This window comes from Tinamus guttatus, unplaced genomic scaffold (assembly GCF_059628265.1).
Source record: "Tinamus guttatus ecotype Peru unplaced genomic scaffold, ASM5962826v1 Tinamus_guttatus_pri_ptg000023l, whole genome shotgun sequence".
Taxonomy (NCBI): domain Eukaryota; kingdom Metazoa; phylum Chordata; class Aves; order Tinamiformes; family Tinamidae; genus Tinamus; species Tinamus guttatus.
Window position 1 is genome coordinate 2,124,628 of NW_028288557.1, and position 22,019 is coordinate 2,146,646.

Here is a 22,019-nt window from a genome sequence, read left to right on the forward strand (position 1 = left end):
TATTCTTACTTGCTTCCCAGGCACCATCTTCCCAGTCTAAATACAGTTTCACTAATGCATTCTTGATATCCTATGGTAGGTAGTAGAGCCAAGTTTCAGCATTGCTATAAGATCCAAGGTAAAGTTGCCCTTTAGCCCCTCTTGCCATAAGCCTTTGTTATCTGCCCCTAGCCAATTATTTTTATTTTCTTTTACAGAAGCCACACAGAACAGCAGTCTGACAGAAACTTGAAGAAAACGCAGTGTACGCCCAAGCTGCATTTTGGCACCATGATTTTTCTCCTGCCATTGCCTTTTCAGAAGAAGCCTATCTGCACCTGTGACTTTTAAACCTCTCAATATTAAGAGCTACCTTCTGAATACACTTACTACTGAATTGCCTCAAAGTACTACACAGGTATTTGAAAATAATTTAATAAATTATTTTCTGCACATTGGCTGAAGTACATTCTATCCGTCATTTTAGTTTCATACTTAATGAAACAGTACACATACTTCACAGGACAAAAAAAAAACATGACTATTTAGTAAATTATACATTGTAGTGATTAAAACAAGACACCAGAAAAAATACCCATGCTGAAGCCTCAGGTATACACTACACTGGGATTCTTCAGTGACACAACAAAATGTGTTTCCCTGCCCTGATTTACAAGTGAGCAGAGGATTTGTCAGACATTCATTTTATAGCTTCCACTGTCCACTCTATGCCTCCTTCCTTTTGATGATCAGAGGTCCAACATTGTCACCAGTTTCGTCGTTGTGCTTTGTGTGAGAGCCATCACAAAGAGGGAACTGAAAAGAGAAAGAATATGAGAGACATTAAGTATATCCAGAGTCAGAATTAAGAACCAAGATCAAATATTCTTGGAGTAGCTTCTCAAATCCACTGCAATCACAACTTTTGCACTAGCATTTGAGGTCTCACTGGATTCTGGCTAAACACTAGTTTTGCTCACACAAAAGAGCACACCAAATAGGAAGCTTGTTATTAAACAGGAGGAACTCAGATCAGTTTTCTAGCCCCAAGCCACCACTCAAAATGAAGCCAAATCTGGCTTTCACCTGTAACCTGCTTGGAGTATCTAATTCTCAACCTCACCCCACGCTCAGCTTCCTTGGACAAAAGCTGCACAGTTGAACACAGCTGCAGAATGTAGGTGAGGAGAGGAAAAGGATTAAGAATCCTTAGCTGATTTTTTTCCTGTTTTTTTATTGTCTATCACGTGAAGACAAAAGGACCACTTTCCTAGGTCACCTCTCACTAAGCAAGGACATCCAAAGATTAGTTATGCACAGACAGTTAGACTGGCAAGCCCTTCTTTACTTCATCCCGACACAGCTTGCTTATCTCATTGACACAAGGGCCCCTCCACACAAGCTGGATTCTACATTAGGATTTTGAGCTGCTAATGAAAACAAACCGCACCTCCAGCTGACATGGTTATTCATCAGGGGCTTAAGGGTAGTACTGAGGAAGCAAGTCTGAAGAAATGCTTGTTCCGTAAAAAACAGAACAGCCTGGTCAGAGCAAGACCCAGGGGGACTCTCCTTTAGCCAGTAATAACTGCTCAGATTCTGGACTGCTCTCAATCGCTCTGCTCTTGGGCAGCTGTCTTCGTCCACAAAAGCCAAAGAACACTGTGTGAAGCAACAAGAGTTAGATCACACTCCATCCTTCCCGATGATGGGTTTTCAGGGCTAAGCCATTATTGTAGGGGAAGCTCTGGAGATCAGCTCAGGAAGCCACACACCAGTATCTTCAGTCAATTTCTATTTTTTTTTTCCACTTTGAAGTAACTGGAATCAAACTTAAGCAATATTCAGCTCAACTTTTACAACAGCAATACTCCCTTCACATTACAGTCATGATCAAACCATCTTCAACACTGCATTGATCCTAGTGTCCATGGCTCAGTCCTAGCCCTTGAATAAAGTTAACATCCTGAAGAGCCATGTGTGATTACAATTAAATATTTCAAAATACTACAAGAAAACAACAGTATGAAAACAAGATACTTGTTTTAAAAAAAGAATTCCTTAGTTTTAAAGATAAAGCCACATACCCTGTTGGGGAGGATTTTCCTTGTCTTTACTGGGGGCAAGGTAGGGAGGCCTGTTTTTCAGTCAAAAAAAATGTCAAAAATATGCTGCAAATGGCAGATGAAGTTTCCAAATAAATAACCCCTGAATTTGAAGAATACTCACACATCCTGAATCGTGTGGGGACTTTACCATCAAACCAGTCATTGAGACTCGATGACTAGGCACTTGGCAAAGCATTAGAGCAAATAAGAACATGTGTTCAGGGGGCACAAATCTGCTTCCATCCCAGGCTGCACCAGTTATTTTTCCATGCAACATCACAGCCCTTGCTCTTTACCAGACTCCAACTCTGCCTCCATCAGACATGCAGCACCTCACATGCTATAAGGGAGGCAGGACCAGGGTCCAACTAAACCAGCAACTTTGCTTCAAGTTTGCAGGTGGCAAAAATAGTGCAATCCATAGACTTGAGACAGTGTCAAAGCATCTGTAATAGCTTCCACCTTGGACCATCCTCAGAGCATCCTCCGGTTTAGCTGGTCACTACATCACTAGCCTCCTCATGCTGGGATACTAGACTTAAATTTCTCTTAGAAGAAATTATTCCCTACCATTCTGCAGAGCACCCTCTTGGTCACCTTCAAGAGCAGGTACTGAATTAGTTGGATGGGCAGACTGACACAGCATGCTCATCCCCATGTAAGCTAAAGCATGCTAGCAATAGTAATCAAAGCACTGCATGGCTCAAAGGAAATGTGCAGTGATGCCCCGGAAAGCTCGGCTTATTTCCCTTGGCACTGAGCTGATTTGGATTCTCTGCTGCTGTTCCTCACATTCTGCAGCAGTATTTCTCAAGAAACCCACAAAATAGGGACAAATACGGCTCTGAAAGACAGAGTTTGCAGGTTACTGCAAAAAGCAAATCAAGGTGACATCTTTACAGTTCACAGGCATAAGAGTAAAGAGTAAGAAAACGCATGTTCTAGCTCTGCAGCAATTGCAATTTGTTTTTAAAACAAAGCAAATTACCAGAGGCAAGAGTTAACTGTGATCACTGCGTTTTTCCACAAAACATGACAACTACTGCTATGAAGACCCTGTAGAGCACAACACTGAAGAGGAAAGGACGATTTACAGAACTACCTACCACTTCAACAGACTGAAATTATATCCCATTTTATCTGAAGATTTTGTATATATTTTAAATACATGCATTCTAAAAAAAACAGTGAAAAACATTAGATATTTGGCCAGCAAAAACCTTTTTAAAAAGCCTTTATATTATACTATTTTAGAAACAACTGAAGATAACCCTATTCATCTTCCAAGAGCTCTGCTGGAATAGCCCAACTAGGACAGAACTGCTTTGTTATTCCCGGTGCAGAAGGCCCAGCAGGAATACACTGCCAGTAAACACCAAAATATCCTACGCTTTGAAGCACTACAGGTTCCATTAACAGCTTCCATTCCTCAGGTCAGGCTAAATCCATCAGAAGTGCTTACATACTCAAACAAGATGGAGTTTATAAGAAAGAAATAATGCCAGAAAGTTCTAACCCAAGCATGTGCAAATGAAGTCTTTTATTACTGCTTGGGAACATGGGAAGCAGCGCGCACACACACCACTTTAAATATCATGCTAGCCAACATACAAGGTCAACTGGTCAGAGCAAGGGGAGGACAGTGATGCTGGAAACTGCAGGCTTTGAAGCAGAACACATTGATTAAAATACTCATTACTAAGCATTAGTTGAAGAAAACAAATGCCTTTGAATTTTTCCACTGAGCTCTTTAATGCCTTTACAAGACTATTCAGATTAGAGCTCCAAGAACAGGCTCATTGTAAGGTGGTCCCTGTCTGCTTCCTTTTAGTATTTGATTACAGGGGCCTAACAGCAGGACAGTATGTTCCAAAACTGACAACACCCCTTCAAATATCTGCCAAGTTGTATTTCATAAAATTTGTTTTTCATAAAAAGATAGTATCGAACAATAACTAGAATAATGACAGGAGCTGCAATGCAACTACTAAAACCAGACACTATTTCCATTCCTGTTTTGTAAAGAAAGAAGCTAGAAGTATAAATAATAAGGTACAAGTTGAGGATTTTTTGGCAGAAGCGCTGAAGGAGGAGCCTACAGTATGTCAACCCAATTTCAGATATCACCCCTGCAGATACTTAGAGCAGCTTTTCCCTTCCCCACTGCCATTTTCCTCTGAAACTGTAATGCTCACAGCAGCTTCCAATGCTAGAATTTTCATTCTCAGTTGAGATTTACGTTATAAATTTAGAACCAATGCTGCTATACACGTAGTACTGCATGACACCTGCATGCTGGACAGCCTACATGCAAGTACACTCATATCCTTATAATACGTAATATATATGTATGGAAATGCGTAATTTAGTCCATGGTACCCACCGTGGCCATGGAGAGAAGAAAAAATAATCTCATTTGCAGTTCAGACTCCAGATGGATCATAGATTACAAGCCCTTCCCTCACAGGATTATTTCCGATCAAGTCATGACGCTGTCACACCATCAGCAGTGTCGTCAATTTTTTCCCAACTCCCTTGCTTTCCCTTCAGGCAATGAAGAGAATCTGGTAACTGCAAGGACTGAAAGTTACAGTACCCGGAGAACTACGCACAGCATGGCCTGATTAGATGGTCTCTAAGGCATGGGAAGTGTAGTATTTAGCTCGCTAAGGGAGAGATAACCAGGTTTCAAGGCTGTTCATCTCAGTTATCTGGCTTTGAAGGCTTGCAATATCTCAGTCTCCACACATTAATGCCTCAGCTTCAAAGACTGCTTTTAAATGTGTGACAGTTGTAAACTGACCAGACTACCCCAGCACTCTGCTTTCTCTCCTTACAGGGCCCAGAACCATCACACACTGTATAGATTCTCACATCTCTAGCTCAGATCTAAAAATGATCTTACAGTGCTACTGAAAAGCTATATATTATTTTTACCAATTCTGGGAAACCCAGCTTTATAGGCAAGCAGGTTGGACCTCTGTGGATACAGGCTAGATTTCTCAAAATTTTTGAGTTTGAGGTATGTCAGCACTATTTCACTCGCTTTTCTAGCAAATTACCCATAGAATTATGAGTTGCAAAGGTATTTGTGTGGACTTGTTTGTTTTTAAGATTATCTCCATGAATACTGAGAACAATTCATTGCTGTATTTGTATGGCAGAAGATACCTCTTTACAATACACAGTCATACAACAGTAAATTTTTGCACAAAAAGCTCAATACCATCCCAGCACTGGCTGTAGAGGTCAAGGCTACTTTGCACTGCAGTATAGTTTGTGCAAAGGGTGGTTTTCTTCTAAACACAGCAGCTTGAGGTCAGTTGTGTTAAAAGAGGCAGGAACATCAACAAAATTAAGGCATTCTATGATTCATTCTTCTCTTACCTTCTTAGACCTCCAGCAACGGCAGTACACAGCCTTGTCTCCCAGATCTTCCATATCAAATGCGTGGACTACCTTGGGGTTATCTTTCTGGATATGGAGATTCACCATGGCTTTGCAGCATTTGTCTTTAGCAAGAAATTTTCTGTAAGCCAGATACCCAACAGCAGCTGCTCCGGCAGCTAAGGAGACTGCAGCAACCCATTCAACTAGAATAAAAGAGGAAAACAGAGACAGTGGGTTTCTTGACTATAATATTTTGCTATGCTTACTTAAAGTAAATGTTTCATGTCTGTGGCACACCTTTCTGTTCTGTAGAAGAAATGTAATATTTTAGAACTTGAATATTATCTCCTGGCCCTCATCCAAGTAACCTACTCCTTTCTATTGGCCAGAGCTCTCTTTCACTCCCAAACCCTTCTAGACAACAGCTATAGGATTAACATCACACTTATTTCCCCATGTTTTTCTTCAGGAGTCTGTGCCATCAGTGTCAGCAGTGCACGGTTCAGCCCATTAAAACAGCTGTGAGCAGCAAGGAAACCTGATGTTTGTTTCTGTTGCAGGAAAGTCGCTAGAGAAGAACTCTTTGCAGCAAGAGCATAAACAGGATTTCTCCAGGGTATTGGTACCGAGATAGCTTTTCATGCAACATGTGTTGTAAATAAAAATGTTAACAGGTGTTTGGCAATGGGGGAATTATTTAATATAATACCATTTCAGAAAACCAGCTTAGATTAAATCCCTACTGTGCTGCACAGGAAAGAACATAGATACACAAGGATTATATATAACAATAACTGCACAAGTTTGTTTTAACTGGATCAGGCACTGGCTCTTTGGAAGATAACTTATATTTTAATAGCCCCTTTCCACACTTCACCCCAGCCTCTTTTTTTTTTTTCTCCACGGGCCAACAGCTCTCTCTCAATCGCTGCAGCCTCTCTCACTTGGCATCATTTCCTTTTCTGCAAGGAGTTTTCCTACTTCTTCAGTCCCTATTGTTTTCCCTCTGCGCCATGAGAATATCTTGGACTTGGGCCCAACTGTTGTAGAGTTCTGGATGCCATAAGAGCTGAGGCCCTTTCTGTTCCAAGCTGGCTCCTCTCTTTGAACTTTCTGACCACCCCAGAAAGTCAAAGAGAAGACTCAGTGTTGCTTTCTACTGCTTCTACCCCCAGATGTGCTCCTGAGATGGGCATATGAGTTCAGCTGACTCCACAATAAATCTAAGGGGTATTTGAGAGCATTTAGATTACTTAGGAAAACTCAGTCTCTAGTTGGAAACTTCAGTCTCAGCCTTTAATTTCTGCATTAGATTTGAAAGACATCAAGCCAAATACTATCTCTGGAGTCAGTCATTACTACATTATCCAACTCTGAGAGGCAAGAAGAAACAAAAAGCTTTTGCTATTCTTACTTCTTTCCACAGCTAACTGAGCTGTATTGTCACTGTAAGTGTCCACAAACAGGATCAAAAAGGTTATCTGCTATGTACCAAAGCCTTTTCTCATTTAAACATCACGTAGCGAATATGAATCACGCTGATCTACAAGTGTCTGGATTTAGCAATATGCGGAATTAGACAAACACTTGAATTACAAATACAGTCCTTTAGGATCAGGGAACAGGTGGGGAATTCTTGGCTAAGTGTCTTGCAAAGGGAATCACAAGTGCAGAAACTGCCCAAGTTCATTTTCTTAGTAGATGAAGCAGAAAACACCTAAGTATGCCGAGAAATCACCTACAATTGCATGGCAAACCACCTCTTTAACAATAAGGTGATGTTAAAAGATGCTCAATGCATCTTAACAGAAAAGCAGCAGCCACAAAGATTACCCAAGGCACTCTTTCATGCATTGCCAATGGATCAAGGCTTAATGATCACTTTTAACCATCTGAGAAGACACTACTAGACTATTCCCTTATCTTCCGGGAGATAATAATCCAAATGTATGAAAATCATTTGAGTTTAACAGATGAACCCTCTCTCTTATAACGGTTATCAACCTGCAACATCTCTAAAGTAGGGAGTCTTATTGTTGACTATTGTTTTCTTGCAAAAATGATAGATTTGGAAAAAGCTGCAATTTCACATTTCCAACTAAACTAATCATAAAACTGCACTTGTGACCGATAACATCATTAAGGGTTTTTTTTTCTTTTTTTTTTCTTTTTCTTTTGGATCACTTTATTGCTTCAAAAGGCCCCTGGCTTCAGTTCTGCACCTTGCTGCCAAACTCAAGGTCAGATGTGCATTACTTGGAGAGGCTTATTTCAACAGCATGAGTGTCATGCCCTGAGGAATAAGAGATTTGGGACACCGAGTTTCTCCTCCCTTCCCCTCTGGAAGTTTCCTCCCGCTAAGAAATCCCCGTGAACCTTTCCAGAGACCGCAAAGACGCTTTTAGGCTCTGCTTATAGCTCGGGAGCGTTTATCCCACAGGAAGAGCACGTGAACAGCAGTAATTTTGGCTCCTCTCCCCTCAGGGCTTCAGGACCTCCAGCAGTTACTTTTCCAAGGCGGAAAACTGCGAGGGGGGACGAGAATAATGACAGCCCGACGCGGCAGACTCCAAAAAGCGCCCACAAGCCCATTTTGGATGAGAAATGACGCATAAAAGATTTATGCAGGGTCCTGAAAGGCGATAAATCCCAAGGGCGAAGCCTCCCGAGGGGAGCTGTTAAGGAAGGGGGAAGGCATGGGAAAAGCGCCGCGCGGCCATTTTGTCCCCCAGGGTCCGGCGGGGCGTGAAGGCCGCGCCCCTTCCCTCCTCCCCTTCCCCAAATAACGGGGGGCGGGAATCGCACGCTGCCTATTCCCCCCTAAAATGCGGGCACCCCCGCCCCGATCCGCGCCTACCCCGCACGGCGGAGTTGGACCCGAGCCCCATCGCTCCGCCGCCTTGGAGGGCACTAGCCGCGATGCTGCTCCCGCCACCACCGCGCATGCGCCCGCGCAACCACCCCCGCGCAACCACCCCCACACAAGATGGCAGCCGCCCTCTGTCGCCTCTTAAAGGCGCCGCGCCCGGACGGGGCGATGTCTGCCGCGCTTAAAAACGGGATCCGCGGGGCACAGATGTTATGTGGGAAGGGGTGTCTCATAGTGTTGTGGTTTTTGTTGGGGGCTGCGGAGCTCAGAGTATGTTCCTGGTTTGGCACTTTCCTGATGAGGTGAGCAACAGGACGTAGGGCTTTGTATTTTTATTTATTTTTCCCGTCTAGGAAAATAGGCCTGTTTGGTGTCAGGACCCTTTTTGCTCCTCTCGCTTTATCTAGGGCCGAAAATGCTGCGTTTCAGGGGGTAAATTCCCTGCCCTGGAAGGCGGGGACACCTGGTCTACCCGCCTCGGGACTACGGCTCCCGTGGCGCCCCGCGCGCACAAAGGGCCCGGCCCGCGCCGCCCCCATCGCCCACCCGGCGGCGCGCGCGGCCGCCGTTACCCGCCCCGCCGCCCGCCCGCCGCCGCCCGCCCCGTGCTCCCATGGCGCTCAAGCGCATCCAGAAAGTGAGTGGGGGCCGAGCCGCCGCTTGGGGGACGGGGTGGGGCGGAGGGGGAAAGAAACCGGGTCCCGCCTGGCCAGCGCCGTCCCCCTAATACTTGCCCGCCGCGGCGCAGCCGTTAACGGTCGTTTCCCCCTACCCCCGCCCTTTGTGGGGCCCGAGCCGCCGCCTCTGAGGGGTACCTGCTCTCCCCCCTCAGGTAAAAGGCTGCTTGAAAGCGCCGTTAACAACCCGCCCGGGGGTATTTTTTGTGTTTCGCCGGTTGTGCGAGGAGAGGGGCGGTGAAAGGCGAAGCTCCCTGCGCGAAAGTTTTCCCGCTGCGGGTGCCCCCGCCACCCCGTTCCGGGAGTTAATTTTTCTGAGGAGAATGTTGGTAATCGGCGGGTTTTTAAGCGAGGGCGCAGGCTGCGGGTGCCCTTTGTTCGGCGGAACCAGGCGGCTGCTGCAGCGCCGAGACAAGAAGGGGCCGGGGGCGGTGAACGAGGCGGGGGTCCCTTAGCCTTCAGCGCCCTGTACTCCGTGTTCAACCCCAGCTCTTTCCCCGTTCACCCTTTTTTTTTTTCTGCTCAGGTGACAAACAGGCGGTGAGAAGCCTGGTAGTTCACTGTATTTTTCAGGTGAAGTGATAACTGGTTTGTGCTCTCCCAAATGAAGTCCTGCCAAAGCAGAGTTGCTTTCTGTATTTTTTTCTGCATTGCTTTCCCTGTGTAACTTGTTTTCCTACTTTAGAGACTTCCATATGTATTGGAAAGGTGCAACTTTAATGTGCCATTTTTACAAACTTTGTTGGAGGGGTGTGAAATTTGTGAGGAAATTGTCATGCTATCTTTATATTGTTAGCTGTATTAGCCTTTTTCTTCTATTTGAAAGGAGAAAAAAAAAAGCTGGCTAGGATACCAAAGGCAAGGATTTTTTGGACAATAATTGCATGATAGCTTTTATTGGAAATACAAAGGGATACTGGGGAAGGAGCTACCAGAAGTGTAGAGAATAGATTCCTTACTGGTTACCTCTTCTAGTTTCCTGCAGAAATGGCTGGTCCTTTTTTCCTTTTTTTTTCTTCTCATTCATTGCTCTCAGCTGCTTTTCCAGGGCAAGAAAATACCACTGCCAGGGGGCCTTGGTTGACAGGCCACCTGCAATGTGATGTTGTATGAAGTTGCTTGCTGTGAAAGAGGGGAGTGTCAAGGAAATAGTGTCATTTCAAAACAACAGTTGAAATGAAGGAGAAAAGTGTTTGTGAAGGCAAACTGTCTTGATGTCACTGTAATGTGTAGGGCTTTCTTTAAAGTTGCAAGACTGGGAAAAAGTGCTCCATGGAATGTGTTTGTGTGATGGTGTGCTTATCTTATGCAATTTCCAGATGCCTCAGCCTGACTGTTCAGATTGATGGTAACGTTGTATTTCAAGGGTAGAGGGAGATGAAGTCTGGAGTAGAGGCCGTGCCACAAGGACTTAGTGCTCCCGCAAAGTGCCTGGAGGACCATTATCAGTCGAGATGTACAGTCTCTGGTTAACCTTGTGTGTAGTTACAGCAGTTCAAAATTGTGTTCTGATATAACTAAGGGATTGTGCTGGTGAGCTTGAGTGTTTGCTTGCAGTAATCTGGATAATTTGTGCAGTTAAGATGGTAGCATCAACCAAGAAAGATGTATAATGCAGAGGAACTGTCTAAAAAGATCAACTGCGTATATAAGCAGCTGATATTGCACATGATGTTTTTGGCTGCTGAGGACACGAACCCTTGCTGCCTAAGCACAACAGTCCCTGCCAACTCTGTGACAAATTTATCTCTGAGTTCACTAGGACCAGAGCTTCTAATTCACCTTAAGCTGAGGAGCCTGTATTGGTTTACCACGTTGGAGCTTTGCTTTGCTCTTTGAAGGAGAGGCAGTATGTATTTATGCTGAGGAAACCCTTTATTGTTAGCAGCTCTGAAAACTGGAAAGATAGTGTTTCTATCGCTAAATGTTCAGGCTGTCCGGATGTATAAGTTATTGTTTATCTGTGTTTTTATCTGTCATTCCTATGGAGAGCCATTTTCTTCAGATTTTGGTTCATAATTCTTTGCATGTCAAAAAGAATTTATGCTGATGGTTACATACTGCGGATCAGAATAGACTAACATTGTAAATCATCTACTTGGTGCTTTTATGTAAATGGTGGAAAATGCAATTTCTTGTATTTGTTAATGACAATTTGGGGAAAAAGTGCAAAAATGCCATTCATTTGCTCTTGTTACAAGCATGAATAAACCTTGGACTCCTCTGGTTTGAAGAGTTGTTTTTGAACAGTAACAAAGTATTTTCTGACACATTTGAAGCCTGGTTTAAAAATAGCTGTTTTTATCTTGTCAGGGCATAGTGCTTGATTGTTTTTTTTCTCCTTCAGCTCAGCGAAAAAAGAAGCATTCAAACATTTAAATATGCCACTGAACTACATGTTTTTGTTTTGATGTGCATCTCATGTAGATGTACGCTGACAGAATATGCCAACTTGAATCTTCATGTAAAAAAACTTTTTTACTTTAACAGATGAAACTTTGTCAATGCTTGTGGCTTCAGCTTGAATTTTAAACTAGAGTCACATGCTCTCTTGGCATGGTGATAAACTCAGGAAAATGTTTGGGAGCCATAATGTGAAATATTTAAATTTGCTTTCAAAACTTGAGCTGTGATAGCACAGCAATATTTTTTTTGCATTAGGAAGGTGTGTAAAAATAGAATGTAGCCTAATCATAAAACAACTTGCGCTCTGAGAAATGTTCTGATAAATATTTGTCTGCTTTACATTTGCCAGATTTATGCAGAACGGGATCCTTAATCAAGCACAGTCACTGCCTTTAGGTGCTTTTTGGACAGATGATTCCAAATGCCTTTAATTGTACAGCAGCAGTGTATGTATGGAGTTTTAAAGAAGTGAGTCTGTGGTCTACTGTGCATTTTGTGCAAGAAAATTAGAGCAGAGCTGGCAGATTTTTAAAAAAACTGTTTTGATTAATGGAGCAGGAAGAGAGGCTCTGGTTGTGGTAGGTTGTATCTTAGAAAATTAAAGTGATGCTCCATGCCATTGATTTATATCTTTTGATAGTCTCCGGGCTTCTCTGATTTTTTTTTTTTAATATCAAATAAATAAATGAAATAATTAACATCAGCCCTAAAAGTATCATGGACATAGTGAGTATCCATAAGGATAAATATCCATGAGGATACCAAAGCATCCATGTTACCAAAGCATCTTTTTCATTCTTGATCCAGTCACTTCTTAGGACAAAACTCAAAACTTGGCACAAAGACTGCTGATGAAATACAGTAACTGTTTAACTGGCCCTCCCAGATTTCAGAAGCAAAAAAAAAAAAAATCTTGTCACTCTTCACCATCTTTGTGAAGTGACCATCTTTATGGTGAAGAGATTATTCATCCATTTTATAAAATGTATGCTCTATTAAACTGGGTGAAGGTCTGCATATGCAAAAATATTTTTAGTGTTTATAACTTACTGTAGAATATATATACTTTGAAAATGTCTGTTAAACTTGTTTTTTCTAATGTTATCTGCAGAGCTGTTCCTTCTGGTGTGGATTGGTGCGGTGAAAAGTGTTATGTTGGATGTTTGGGTGTATCCATCTCCACTTATTGTTGTCTAATGTTTATATTAGTCTAATATTGTATGTTAGCTATACTTGGTTTATTGTTGTACCCTTTCCTTGTGACTAGAGGGATAGAATTAATATTTTATCCCAATCAAACCATGTTAACTTTGTTCAGAGAAAGGGATGCTAACAGGAATATATTTTCTAATACTCTCCAAAGAAAAATATTGCAGAACAGAATGAAATTTGGCATGTTTTAGGGTTTCTGATACTTTTATGCTGTGACAGTGGCCACTGTTTGAAATTACTGATACTTGTGTTTGCCTTTCCCTCACCAAAATATTACTGTTTTTTTGCATTTTTTATTAAATATATTTTGCAGTGGTGCATAGTGTAAATTGCAATGCTGAGTCTCTTTTGAAACAGAGTATGCACTGCTTTGAGGTAGCAATAATGCTAACTCATCTACCTGCATCTAAGCCTTGCACCTGCATTTTCTATACCATTGGCTAAAAGGATTAGTGCAGGCAAGCAACCAGGCATGCCTAATGCAAGATGACTGTCCATAAAACATGGACTAAGATGCCACAAACAGCTGCCTTAATTACAGGGACATTTTGGAGGTTGATCGGTTAGTCTTATATGCGGCTCTTGTGTACTTCTGGATGAGGCTTCAGCACATTGTGTTTACTAGCTCTTCATCCTTGTCCCTTGACACTGGAAGATTTTTCTTTCTTGTGAAGAGATACTTGCTGCTGTATACTGTATTCTTGGATTTAACTGTGCTTTCTCTTGCTCGTATATAAATATGTGAAGCAATTGTAACACTAGTTGCATAAAAATCTTTACGCTCAACTGTTTTATAGTGCTTGGGTCTGGACGCTGATAAGCCAGTGGTCAGACTCATAGGGGACATTTTGGTGATATCCTTAAAACACTTCAAAAGATGTAGGAAAGCCTGAAGCCTGTATGACAGCTCTCTGGATAACTTTGCTTGGGTATGAAGCTGTGCCAGCATCATTACTCTAGCAGTGTAAAGCAAAGTTGTCCTTTGATTTTTATCATAGCTTGATCTTAGCTTCTTTGTAGAGCCTCTCTTGTCTGTCAAATTCAACTTAAAAGGTTTGGTCTTGTTACTATTTTGTGTTTTTAAACCACGTGAACTTCAGTATGTTATTTCTGTTGACTGGAAAATAGGACCTTAACTTGCACTGTCAGGATCTGGCTTTTTTTTTTTTTTTTTTTTTTTTTTTTAAGTTCTTTTAATGTATCCATGAATAGTGCCATTTAGTGGCTCAGAGCTGTTTCTTTGTCAGCGAAATATGAACAGTTTTTCGTAGTTCTGGATGTGATATCATGAGCTGTTATTAAAAGTATGATTTTATAGACAGATATACCTTTGGCCTGAGCAAGTTGAAGCATACTTGAGGAGCCTTGGTCAATTCCTACTAGTTCTGAAGTGCACATGTACACTGGATGGAAGAAAATTTGTGTGTGTGAAAGTATCTTGAGGGAAGCCTTGTACATAAGGAATTGTTTGTGTAAATTTTAGACTTCTCAAGAAGTAGAGCTACACTATTTCCATTGCTGCAGTTAATTTGCTAGTTATTCATAATTGCCATGCAACCCTTGATTTCAGGCTTTGATTGGCTTCTTCACTTGAGTTAGTAGTCTGGTGTAATTTACTCCTTAGCATTGGTGCAAGTCTGAATCTTCCCATGTTGGGTTAGATCTTGAACTGCAAATTAGAGCAGCCAGTGGCTGTAACTGCCCTGCTCCTCCTTTTGCCACTCATGCCCCCTGGAAACTTGAGACTTGTTGATTCCCTTCTTGTACTGGCAGTGGCTTTGTGTGGATTACTGGTTATCTATATCACTCCTTTAGTGAAATTTGAATCCTCAATATAAAAAGGAAACTGTACTGATAAATGATTTTGCTATTGCTTTTGTTGACTCAAGTCTAGCCTGGAGTGTTTCTGGAATAGTGCATGATTTCACCCCAGAATAAAACTGGGGCAGAAGAGTAAAACTAGTTAGCAAAGAGAACTATTCCCATGTATCAAGAAATTGTCTATTTTAATTGCAGAGTTCTTGGGGTATCTTCAGAGGAAATAGTATTTTACTGTTTTCTGACTGGGTGAAGGTTTGTTGCAGTGCATTTCCTTAAATTCAGGAGCAAGGAGGGAGCTGTAAAAAGTGTAGCTGAATTTAGGTGCCAAGCATTTGCACCTTGTTTCCTGGGAAATGAGGCTGGTGTTTTCACTCCTGAAAGTGATGTTATCTGTATGCTCATATAAATGTTTCAAATATTTGTATGTTCCTTACAGGAACTAAGTGATCTGCAGCGTGACCCACCAGCCCACTGTTCTGCTGGACCTGTTGGAGATGACTGTAAGCTCTTCATAGTATATTGATACAGTTGACTTTTTTTAGTTAAGAGCCAGCTCGGAAGAACTCTAATCACTATATCTTTCTGATTTTCAGTGTTTCATTGGCAAGCAACTATTATGGGACCTGTAAGTATATTATTCATACTGTTTAGAAAAATAGATTTTGTTTTCCTTTTGATTATGGAGGGATTCCTTTGGGTGACATAACAATCAAATTCAGCAATGCTCTGTGCAGATTAAAGATTTGGGGTGGCATTGTTATTTTTATAACCTGGTACTGATTTCTTTCAATAACTCTTCAAAAATCCCTCTTCCTCCTGGTCTTGAAATTAGATGCTTAATCAGTCAAATGTAAGGTTTGAATTGTTGATATTCTGTGAGCTGCAAAGCTTGCTTGCCAAAGATGATCATTGCAATTCTGAAAGTCATTCATCTGTCAAAAGGAGAAATAATTGACGTAATTCAATATAAAAGATAATAAATGTAAATGAGTAGTGTTGCATGAGGAAATTCAGGGGCTTTCAGATAGTTGAAGTTCATGTGATAGCTGTGAGGTGGCTCTGCCAAAAACGGGTGACTTTTGGAAACTCTAATCCAGCAATTGTGCAGGCTTTTGGTTTCTACATGAGAAAAGCCTACTTTCCTCAGGCTGAGAGAGATCTCAAGGCTTAAGTCCCTTTTCAAAGAAATGATGTAAGGAAGAGTAGGAATATGTCAGAAAGTTACAAAGGAATCCTGAAAAGGATTTCAAAGTGAATGAAGAACATGACCAGAGGGAAGGGCTGTTTATCAATACCATGGTAAGTTTATGTTTCTACTTTTTTCCCCCTTTTGACTTCATGCTGACTTGAAAAAGAGGAGTTTCTGGTTCAGGTGGTGGGCTGAAGCAGTCCATGAGTTGGAAATTTGAGACAGTACTTAATCCAGTGACATACTGCTTCACACAGTGGAGAAAGTGTACAGATTTGTGGCTGCTTTGAAGCAGCGTTTCAGCATCTTCAGCACAGGTCCTCCAAGTCAATGAAAATTAAATTAATTTACCAGGGAAATGTTGGAACCTGTTGCCCAACTTTTAAATGGCCCAGCAGCAGCTCAAATGCTTGTGACAAGCTTTATTATAGGATATAAAAAATTGTGCCATGGTACTTTACTGGCTGTTACTTCTGTCATCCTGCTCTTGCCCCTTCATCACTTAAAGATGAGTGGTAAAACAGTGTTATCTTCTTTGCTTAAGTTTCTTAGGTTTCTTTAGTTCTGGAAAAGTATGAGAATCCCTTGCTGGCCTTTCTCAGCCTTATCTTCCAAAAAGAAAAGCCATACTATCAGTGTTATCCCCTTAGTCTGGATGAGGGAATCAGCTCCATCTTCTGTATAGTTCCCAAAAGCTTACTTTCAGGATTCACTTCTGATGAGTGGATGTGGGATAACCTCTCCTCCTGTTTCTGGGCATCATCAGTTTCATATATCTTAGCTGAACACAGTGTGACTTCACTTTGCCTGCTTTCTGACACTGAACTTGTCTGATCTTCAGCTTATTTTAACTTTGACAAATCCATGTACTATGCATGCAAGCACTGCTTTCAAACCTAATTGGAAGTACAGTGGCAATGTCTTCTGGTGTTACCTAATACTGACTTCTTAGCAATACTAAATATAACCTGTCTTATGTTGCAACACTGTCTGCATTTTGAGTGGATAGAAGAGCTTTCCTAAAATGAACCATCCATGGCTTTTTTATTACATTCTTCTCCAAAACTGAAACTTGTCCATTTCTGTGCTCAACTTTTTGAAAACAGGCTACCTCTTCTCTCATAAGAAAACAAACAAACAAAAATTGATATTCTACAGCTTTGTTCTGGGTCCCTACAGGGTTGATTTAAACTTATTAAAGTAATGAGGCATTCTTTCCCTTCCATTAATCAGAAACTGCAAGTTTGCTCTTCATCTCTTAGTGTTGAGACTTGTCCCCCAGCTTTTGTAATTAATGGGAAGGAAAGGTGTCCTCAACAGATGACTGCATCAAAGTTGCTTCTATCTATTAACTGTGTGCAACCTGGACATAAACCTGTGCACATGTTCTCTAACAAAATGCATGTTCACAGATTTGTACAGGTCACAAAGATGTTGTGTGTTTTAAAACTCCCTGATGTCATCATGATCAACTGAATTATGTTGGAAAATCCTACTCTTTGCATCTGCAAAGAGAAACCACTTCTTGAGGTAAGTATATTTGTAGCTTAAAGGTGGAGGAAGATCCTGAATATAGCAGAGCAGCTGTGATGCTGCACAGAGACAGGATTTGAAAGACCTGCTCTGGGTTTTGTGTTCCCCTTGGTGCCCTGGAGCTAAGCTCCAGGAGTACCTTGCAGCCCAGATACTGAGGAGGGAGGTAGTTTGGAGTGCAAGAATCAGCAGTTTTTGCATTTTACACTTACTCCACCAGCCCAACACTGCTACTTCTTAATCTCCCTGAGAAGGGCAGCACTCTAGCTGTGTTGGGCTGCTGCAGTAGTACCAAGGTTCCTCTATCCTAGCTCTGCGGTGCAATTCCCTCAGCATCAGCCCTGTCCCTTCCCAGTACACAGCCTGTGCAGTGGGCTGTGTGCTTGGTGGGGGTGAAGGAGTTTTCTAAAATACTTGTGTCTTTGGGAGGCTTGCTTCATTCAGAAGTGCCAAAAACACCTGAAATGTTAATGGTCTTTGTTTTCTGTTGTTTCAGCCGGATAGTGCGTATCAAGGGGGAGTATTTTTTCTCACTGTACACTTTCCAACAGACTATCCTTTCAAGCCACCAAAGGTAAGTGCTCTCTCAGATGTTATTCCATTTCTAGTTCAGAGCTTTTTTTAATGGCCTGACTGTTTGGAGCTCACTTTAGGGAGCTAAAACCAGAGAGGCCAGCATCATGGCATGTGTTTGTACTGAGTATATAGATAAGATGGAATCCTACAAATGAGTTGATAGTATGAGAGATTGTATAATACAATGTGTTGGCAGATCTGGTATGGCTGGGAAAAAAAGAGTTGTATTTATGGTATCAGCTATAATAAGCAAAATTTGATGTTAACAGCTTGTTTTGTTTTGATTTCCAGATTGCTTTTACAACAAAAATATACCACCCAAACATAAACAGTAATGGAAGTATCTGTCTTGACATCCTGAGATCACAGTGGTCACCAGCTCTGACTGTATCTAAAGGTAAAGGTGTAGTTTATGAAATTGCATATAGTGCCATAGTGTTTTTAGTGTTACTTCAGTGTCAGAGGGTGACAGTGAGAATTCATTTATCCTGCATATTACAGTTACATATCAGTACAGTTGCATTACAGCTTTCAAATGGTAATTTACGCTACAATATTTTGGTAGCTTTTTGGGTTGCTTGAGCATCCTTGCATGAGCTAAAGTCTTAATTTTACTTTACTTTAGAGGCATTATTCTGGTTTACATTGCTTTATAGGATACACTTTTTAAAATATAGTTGCTTTCCGAATCATCAGTAAAAGTTTTTCTTACAATATTCTAGTACTTTATTTACATTTTCTCAAGTCTGAAGACTCTTTACTTTTGTAATGTTGAGATTGTAGGCAGATCTTGTTGACTGTCACCTGAAAAGCTGCTTAAAATGTGGGTGCTCTCATTACTTTTCTTTCCTCTGATCAGAATGCTTAGCTACACAGTCATATTACAGAACATTCTCAGGTGATTCAGTTTTGATCAATCTAACATCTTGCTTAGGTGTTTAAGAGCTACCTAAACCATGTGCCTCAAAACTAAGATGAACGTGCTTTCCTGAGGTAGCTACTGAAGGCATGACTTCTGTGGTTTCCACAGAAACTGGCTGACTGAGCAAAAATTGTCTTGTTTCCAGTTAGTTAGAAGGCACTTAGAAATGAGAGTTGGCATTTATCTTTCCTAATAGGCAGCATTTAGGACTAAAAACCTCTGAGTTTTCAGGTCTTGGGTGCTTATCTGAAAGTGTCTTTACTTTTTTTGGTGAGTGTTCCTTCTGCTTTAGAGGAACTATCTACTGGTCAGTTCTCCATTTTTCTGGTCGTGATTGTCATCACCAATAGTTTACTATAAACTATTAAACCAATACCAAGAGTATATGCAAATATTCACACTAGTTTGGAATATAAAATAGAATTTCCTGAAATGTGTATATTGCAAGTGTCATAAAGATTGAACATTCTGGCTTTGATACCTAGAAATTAATATGAAATTATAAGAAGTGAGTAGCAGTGTGTAATACTGATAAATTTTTCTCCAAAATGGAAGTCACATTTAGGTCAAATTAAGTGAAGTATTCATGTGAAAGAGCTCTTGTCAGCACAGAGGTGGGGGAAGGATGTGCACAGAACCAATGTATGGTAGTGTTACACTAATGATTAATTTAATTGGTGGTGGAAAGGGGCTTCATTTGAAATATTCGTATAGAATGCAGTTTCAATGCTCATAGATTAGTGCATGGAGGAGAGATTATTACAGGAGTTACAGCTCTGTGGTATGCAAGATGTTTAGATTAGTGATCAGAAGTGGTCCTCGTCTAGTATAAATATTTCTGAGCAGAACTGCTGTGTAAAAGTTGTGCATTTTTTTCCAACCTTCTGTTCCCTTCTCCCACTTCAGTACCTTGGAATATATTAAAGATCTGTAGGAAAAAAAGCAAATTATCTTGTTTAATCAAGTGTCTCCTTTATTTAGTTTTATTGTCCATATGCTCCTTGCTTTGTGATCCTAATCCAGATGATCCTCTAGTACCGGATATTGCACAGATCTACAAGTCAGACAAGGAAAAGTGAGTATAATGTATATGTGCATATTCTGTGTGGTACTTGCAGATGCTTATCTGCTATACATCCTTCTATCTGAACTTTTCAAGATGTTTAAATCTTGAAGATAAGAACCCATGGAATGCAAGCAGGAAGCTGCCTACTCTTTTTCCTATTTAAAATTGCACAAAACATTCACACTGTGATTGAATGTTTATATTCCTTTTTATTGCATGAAAACATCCTTAAATATACGTTATCTGTTGCTATGGTGGTTCTCTAGTTGTTCAACCTGTGCATTTGGTAAAAACTTAGATCTGAACTGTGGAACATGTGATTTGATACAATTTTATAAATGTAGCATCAGCTAATATTGAGCTGTTAGTGACATGTTATTGCAAATTGTAGCAACATCTTCCTGAAGAAAAATCCTTGTATTTTTCTAGAGTAGTTGGAGAACTTGTGGAAGTTTTTAATATTGAGAAGGTAACATGGATAGTACTACTCAAGTATTACATGCTTCTCAATCAGTTTTTATTCAAAAGTTTTAACTCTAAAGGTATTCTACTCAGTGAAATTTCTATTCTTGGGTCTTTTACTTCTAGTGTGCAACCACCTGAGTTTCCCAGAGTTCAGTTTTGAGGTTTGCTGACTTCCTATTGTACATCCCTCCTAAGTAGGGTTTTGAAATGCTGTGATGCAGCTGCATGCATGGCTGAACCCTCACAGGATCAGGTAACAGCATTTACGAGTTGCTAGCAAGTCCAGTGACATAAAGACTAGGGACAATAAGAATAGGGACCTCTGAGGTTTCCCAAACATATCCATCGTGAGCCCTAATTTAACAAGGATGAAATAACCTTCCCCAAATGATTCCACTACAAAACATCTAGTTGCCTTAACAGGAAATTAAGTAGTCCTAGCCATGTACCGCACTCATAAATAACCTAAGCATCACTGTCTACCTGACTTTTTGCTGAAGCCACTGAAATTGTTGTGAATTTAGTTTGGGGCAGGTCATTTTCTTTGGTACTTAGGCTGTTTTTGGTAAATCTTCTGTTAGCTATTTCAGTTGTTTGACTTCTCCATTCTACATGTCAACATGTAGACAAATGTTAAGAACTGGAGGAAAAGTTATTGATTCTGTGAGGACATTTGCCTCTGGGAGGGATAGTTAGCTTCGTAGCAAAAGGAAAAGACCCAAGAGTTGAAATCTAGTCTTTTTGAGAAATTTTCCTTTTAAGATCAGATGGCAGAGCAAAATGGAGCATAAAAAGTGGCTCACCTTCAAAATTCATATAAGCTTTTTGAGGAAGCTTGCATTTCCATCCCTACCTTTTCCAAGACCAGTTAATTATACTGAATTGTGTGCTATTAAAGCAGATTTTGTGAAATTCCATATGCGTTTTGGAAATCAGCAAAAAAAATCCTTTTTTAATATGCAATTAAGGAAACTGTGTGAAATGCAAGTGAAATGTGCACTCCCACATTGTAATACAAACCTATATTAAAACCTAAGATGATTCTGAGCTTGAATCAAAATTCTTTGGTGGTGTAATTTTCAGAAGCTGAACAGAAAGCAGGTATGTGCTTTACATTTTAAGTTATACAGATGAATCTGAAGAAGTGAAACTCAATAACATCAGTATTGAGCAAATAAGTGGCCATCATCAATGTCTTGCTAACAGCTCTTCACTGTAATGCCTTCTTTCTGCACATACAGATACAACAGACATGCAAGAGAATGGACGCAGAAATATGCAATGTAAACTTATGAAGACTTTTTCATATACTACAGAGTACTGTAAATTCTAGTTTTTTTCAAATTAGAAGGAAATGGAGCACAGTTTACTGTTTGTGTAGCACGATGCCCTTTTTTCCTTTTTCTCTAAACCCATGTAATGTGTTCTGGAACAAGGGAAAACAAGCTTCTAAATAACCTTAAGACTGATAAGAATATCTTTTTTGTATGCTTGCAGAAGACATTTATTATGGTTTTTAAGAGTTGGACATCTGCATCTCCAGATTGCAAGATCCATAATGCAGTTGTAAAGCAACCAAATTATTTTTGTTGGAAAAAGTAGCTGTTTTTAATGTGATAAATACTGTATGTGTGTCTTTAAGATATGTTGTCTGTTTCACAAGTGTGTTCAAATTTCATTTTGTTAGTTCATTTATGTAATTTGTATATTTCTACTTGTATAGACTAAAGATTTTATTTACTATGTAAGTCACTTCATTTTAGACTTACTTTCTTGTGCACAGTGTTGACAAAATACAACTGCTAG

General features: G+C 40.6%; 2 protein-coding genes across 3 annotated transcripts; one reads left to right on the forward strand and one right to left on the reverse strand.

Annotated features, from left to right (window-relative positions):
- Positions 1-398: 398 nt before the first annotated feature.
- On the reverse strand, positions 399-8,390 carry CISD1 (CDGSH iron sulfur domain 1). Its single transcript, XM_010214814.2, has 3 exons — positions 8,335-8,390; positions 5,475-5,680; positions 399-795 (listed from the first exon to the last, which is right to left on the reverse strand). The coding sequence occupies exons 1-3, from the start codon at positions 8,363-8,365 to the stop codon at positions 706-708; spliced, it is 327 nt and encodes a 108-aa protein (XP_010213116.1). The 5' UTR covers positions 8,366-8,390; the 3' UTR covers positions 399-705.
- Positions 8,391-8,897: 507 nt separating this feature from the next.
- Positions 8,898-21,617, forward strand: UBE2D1 (ubiquitin conjugating enzyme E2 D1). 2 transcript variants are annotated; one of them, XM_088525219.1, is made up of 8 exons: positions 8,945-8,983; positions 14,899-14,962; positions 15,056-15,087; positions 17,064-17,181; positions 17,681-17,758; positions 18,052-18,157; positions 19,664-19,757; positions 21,455-21,617. In XM_088525219.1, exons 4-8 carry the CDS (start codon positions 17,131-17,133, stop codon positions 21,498-21,500), a joined length of 375 nt encoding a protein of 124 aa, XP_088381345.1. In that variant the 5' UTR covers positions 8,945-8,983; positions 14,899-14,962; positions 15,056-15,087; positions 17,064-17,130; the 3' UTR covers positions 21,501-21,617. The 2 variants fall into 2 exon arrangements, with proteins under 2 accessions (XP_088381339.1, XP_088381345.1); XM_088525213.1 differs by lacking the exon at positions 17,064-17,181 and having other exon boundaries at positions 8,898-8,983.
- The last annotated feature ends 402 nt before the right edge of the window (positions 21,618-22,019 follow it).